Source organism: Anopheles bellator, chromosome 2, assembly GCF_943735745.2.
Source record: "Anopheles bellator chromosome 2, idAnoBellAS_SP24_06.2, whole genome shotgun sequence".
Classification (NCBI taxonomy): Eukaryota; Metazoa; Arthropoda; class Insecta; order Diptera; family Culicidae; genus Anopheles; species Anopheles bellator.
The window spans coordinates 67668224-67672960 of NC_071286.1; the positions used below are offsets into that span (position 1 = coordinate 67668224).

At 49.9% G+C, this 4737-nt stretch overlaps 1 protein-coding gene across 2 annotated transcripts; it reads right to left on the reverse strand.

Moving 5' to 3' along the window:
* Positions 1 to 205: 205 nt before the first annotated feature.
* LOC131210373 (uncharacterized) lies at positions 206 to 4383 on the reverse strand. Of its 2 annotated transcripts, none has more exons than XM_058203609.1 (2): positions 4324 to 4383; positions 206 to 837 (listed from the first exon to the last, which is right to left on the reverse strand). In XM_058203609.1, exons 1-2 carry the CDS (start codon positions 4381 to 4383, stop codon positions 610 to 612), a joined length of 288 nt encoding a protein of 95 aa, XP_058059592.1. In that variant the 3' UTR covers positions 206 to 609. The 2 variants fall into 2 exon arrangements, with proteins under 2 accessions (XP_058059592.1, XP_058059591.1); XM_058203608.1 differs by lacking the exon at positions 4324 to 4383 and adding an exon at positions 1827 to 1877 and having other exon boundaries at positions 206 to 906.
* Between the last annotated feature and the right edge of the window lie 354 nt (positions 4384 to 4737).

Here is a 4737-nt window from a genome sequence, read left to right on the forward strand (position 1 = left end):
CAGTTAAGTCCACATGAAATCACCCAAGGTCTTGCTTGAAAATTTATTGAGCATAGCTTGGAACAATGTACGATTGTGCAGTGGGAGCTCATGAACTGAAGTGCCCAAATCGGAGATGGCCAACGAGTTGATTGATTTGAACCTGGAACAGTGTGAACGATATCGTGATCAGTCGAAATAAACTTTTTGTTTTTGAATGGTGTTGTATTTATTGTTTCATCTCGGGGCTTGCCGTGTTCCACAAGTACCCTTTAGGCACTATCTCTCTATCGTTCTATTTTAAAAAAGTCAACATTTGTATATAATTAAAAAACACGCACACGCACATCTTTTCGTAACACAAACGTACAAAAAGATCCATCTTACGGGGTAAAGGTTTACATCGATATTTCGTTGGCACCATCGTGGAAGAGACGATTCGGAGGTTTGGCCAGATGGGTCCGCTCTGAAGTTCTAGGGTAATCTGCGGACAGCTCAGACAGAGGTTGGCTTTTTCCATTTGCCAAGGAATTGAAGAAGAACAAAAGGGTACCACACTCTAGTGCACAGAAAAGAGGCAGACGAAAGTATAGATATGATCGGCGCCACGGAGGGACTTCTGGCCGTTTCTTAGTTGTGGCCAACTTGGTCGACCTGTGACTGGAGGTTCGAAATGACTTCACGTGGAACCTGGTCGCCAAGCAGTTGGAACAGATCGACGCGCTGGGTGCCGGGGATCGATTCGAGGGCGGCCACCTGGATTCCTTGCTGCACGCCCTGGATCTGGGCGTCGAGCGGGATCAGCTGTTGGGACTGGGCCTGCCGGATGGCTTCGTCGGTGAGGGCACCACCATCGCGCTGCGGAGCGGCCAGCGCCAGGCCGAGGACGGCCAACAGGCAGATTGCGACCTTCATGATGTGCGGTATCTGTGCGGTGGAGAAAGTAAACCATTAGTTCCCTGTTTCTGCGCGCCTGCAGGGGAGCGACGGAGTTAGCGACCGGTTTTGAGTGCCCCATCCCAACTGCAGACCTCAAGAACTGTGACCCAGTTGCGGAGACACTCGTGCACAGGCCTACCGGTGCCCTTCTAGCGTACCAGGATTGCTGGAATTGCGTGAAGAAACCTACTAAGATCGCGATCTTTCACGAAGAAAAGGCCCCCGGGGCGAACGCACGGTAAACGAATCGAACGGGGGAATGTGGTTTCGTAATCGACACACGATCGCCATCGTCAGACCAGACGACCAAAGCGGGTCTCTTCGATCTCGTAGCGCCACAGGGTGCTTCCAGAAACCGGCGGCTTTCTGCCGCTACTTTTATTCTTCTTCAGACACAAACTCGTCCGAATGGCCTTTTCCTTCAGTCCGCGACGGCGACCGGTGGCCGCTCATTTCGATCGCCTCGGCGCTGACCTCTGACGGCCTCTCGAAACACGGTTAACAACTTCACTTTCGATGGGCCCCCCGAAATGGCCGAACTGCTTCCGAGGGCCATGCGCACCGGTGTCGCTCGCCTGTTATCCTTTCGGCCGATAATTGCAGCGTGTCACGTTGTTGCGCGAAAGTTTCGATTACGTGCTGCGCGATGGATGATTACGCGTGTGGACATTACGTTACTAGCGCCAGACTTTTCTTTTTCTGGCAGGAGGGCTTTCGCAAACGATCATTTGTCAAATTCACTACGCGGAGTCTTCACTAGGTGCGATTGAACCACTCGACGAGGCTCACTGACCATTCACCACTGGACAGGGACTTATGCTCTATCACTGACTACGGGGGAAAGCGCCGGGAGGGCTGGGGGGATGTATACCCCGGTCACGAACCCCAGCATCCCTTCCGAGGCTTACCTGTGAAGCGAAGCGGACCCTTACGGATGATCGACGGCAACAAAGCTGGTGACGGCGAGCGGCGTGAGCGACGATTAAAGTGTTGGCGCCAACGGTGCTATTGGTTTTATACCGCCGATCCCCACCATCAGCGTCAGTTGGCCGTGTCCCTCCTGGAGACACGTCTCTTTCTTTCTTCCATTCACTCTCTCGTCTCGGTCCGTCTTTTGGTGGCTTGCTGTTACTTTCGCTCTTTATCTCTCCCTCTGTTTCTCTTTTTATTTCTCTTTCTCTCTGCTTTGTACTGTCTTAAATCTATTTTTTACGGCCGACAGTTTTCTGTGATTTCCACCAGCAACCACCCCATAGTAGTCCCGAGCGCCTCATGATGGTTGTCCAGCTCATGCTAATCGTCTTCCTCCACTGCTCAGGTCGGAGCCTAGACAGAGGTGGTGAAGCTAATGATGCAGCTCTTGTCCTCTCGGGAATCGACGGTCGTTGTTTTGCCTCGAACCTGAAATAGGCTCTGAGACGTGGATGCGACGTGGACGTTCGAAAAGTGCTGGGGATTGTTTCAACAGGCACTCCACCAGCAGTCCGGTTGCCAATTTCAACCGAAATGCGGAAGGAAAAGTGCCCAACACTTTCGGGATATCTTCACATTCTTGGCCCTGATGGATGGTGGATGGATTCAGTCGATTGCCATTGACTTATCAGCGACATGCTAAGTAAGGTAATACAATATCAACCATAGCGTGATCGATGAGTGTTCTGTAGGAAGAAAACAAATCGCATAGTACGAGCCATTATTTACCGAATTCGAAGTCAATAAAGACATCGCCGGGGTGACTTCAGAAAGTAATGGATCTGTGAATTAATAGACAAACAGGTTTGCGGCCCTGTCTACGCAACAGAGCTGTGTTGGGGATACACATCTATACGTTTCTTCAAATGATTGATACGATCGGCTGTCCAAGCGACAAATTAAATAAATTGCTATCGTTATACGTAGATCGCGATATAGCGACTGAATAAACGGTTATAAAACGAATATATGCTCGTCAATTGATCCTCATCTTGTCAACATGATCGATTGAGGTTGTACCAGCTAACAGCTAACAGCTAACTTTCAATTAGTTGGTAGAAACGGTTAATTTGAACTTTTCTGGGGTGCTGATGTAGGGTTGAGTTTGAATTGTTGTCGTTTTGAATATTCGGTATGCTTAATTTGGCCCGTTTAGTACAAGCATTGTACTAAAACAGAACAAACTGCCTGAAATAGCTAACAGCTAAATTATTACACTTGTGTGGAATAAGTTTTTTTTATTTTATCGTGTTCGTATTGTTAGGATTACTTCATTGACCCCGCAATTACTGCAAACTCTTACTCTTACTCGTAACCACTCCATTAAGTGCAGAACCGTTTGCCAGTGACTGACTAATTTAGTCAGTCCCTTCGTGTCTTCGAAGCTTATACGGCAACATGTCGATAAAACCAAAACTCTGCAAGCCTTCTAACCGTTGTAAGGCGAAACATAACATGGGTTGATGAAGTGTCCAACAATAGGGGAAAAGTAAAGCAATGGTTACATACGTCGGCGAAGGCCACTCGCACCTCCAACGAAGGTGAAAAGAAAGGAAAATCAGTTCGTCGCTGATCGCCGTTTGAAATTACTAGTAAACACCGAACACCGGAGCGTTTTGTTTAGACTAAATTTATTATTTCTTTAAGATTCACTATCTTTGACAATTGTTCAGGTCTCTCCAGTAGGCAAACCGGGCGGGCCGCAGATGTTGTTGGTCCATCCGTTTGATTGGTTCTCGTCGCTTGTCTGTTTGTACATTAGAAGAAGTCAACTTTGTTCTTATAAGAATAAGGTTGGGCGCACGTGCCCAAAACTCGTGTACGATGCTTATGATTTAGAGAAGTAAAAGGGGTTTACAGGGGTGTTTTTTGTGTGTGTTCGAGTATCTAGTTCAAGAGTAATCCATTTCGATCATTCGGGGGCGGGTTCCAATGTTGGATCTTTATCCTACCGATCGGCTCAAAAGCTCCACTCCATCTCGTCTCGCTCCGGAGACGGGGTATGGTAGAAGCCTGGCCTGGTGGATGGCGTAATCGGGCGTATGTGTTTTCGAACGGTCCGCATGCTCATGTTCTTATGTCCGTGTCATTTGGATCCATCGGAGGCTGCGCATCTCGTCGGCATCGTCGTTGCCGGAACGTGCTGCGAACCCCGGAGGAACTCCAATGTTGAATGTGCTGCGGCGACTTTCTCGCTTCGTCCGTTTAGAAACGGGCCAGCTGCTCGTCAACGCTGCGCTGCAGATACGGGTAGACCTGGGCCTCATCGAGCTGCACGACGACTTGCTGGACCGAAACGGGCTGGTCGAACGGCACGTTTTCAATCTGGTTGACGAGCGGCGCAACCTGGATGTCGAGCACGCGCTCTTCCGGGCGCAGGAGGTTTTGCGACTGAGCACGCTGCAGCGTGTCGGGCCAGAACTCCTGGCCAACGTTTTGGGGCCGGGCCAGCGCAACGGCCAGCACGGCAAACAGGCAGATGGCAACTTTCATCGTCTATTGGACACTGGAACGGAAAGGGAAAGGAGCGAACGACCCGGTGAGTGGTGGGTGATCAAACTTTTACCGCGGGAAAGTAACGTGGACACCGTAAGCCTCCAGGATATTCTCCGCTAGCCTGCGGGAAAAGCACTTCACAAACTTGACTAGAAGCTCCTGGTGTCACAGTTTGCCACGAACGACGGTGGAGCGATCAGCGGAATCTACTCACCTTCACCAGAGCGGTTATCCGAAACGATAGAACGACGGTTGCCCGACCGGGGTCTTTATATGAATGTCACCCCACTCTGCCGTTTCGCCGAAAATCGCCAACACAGACGCTCGTGGCTCGAAGAAGATGCTAAAACT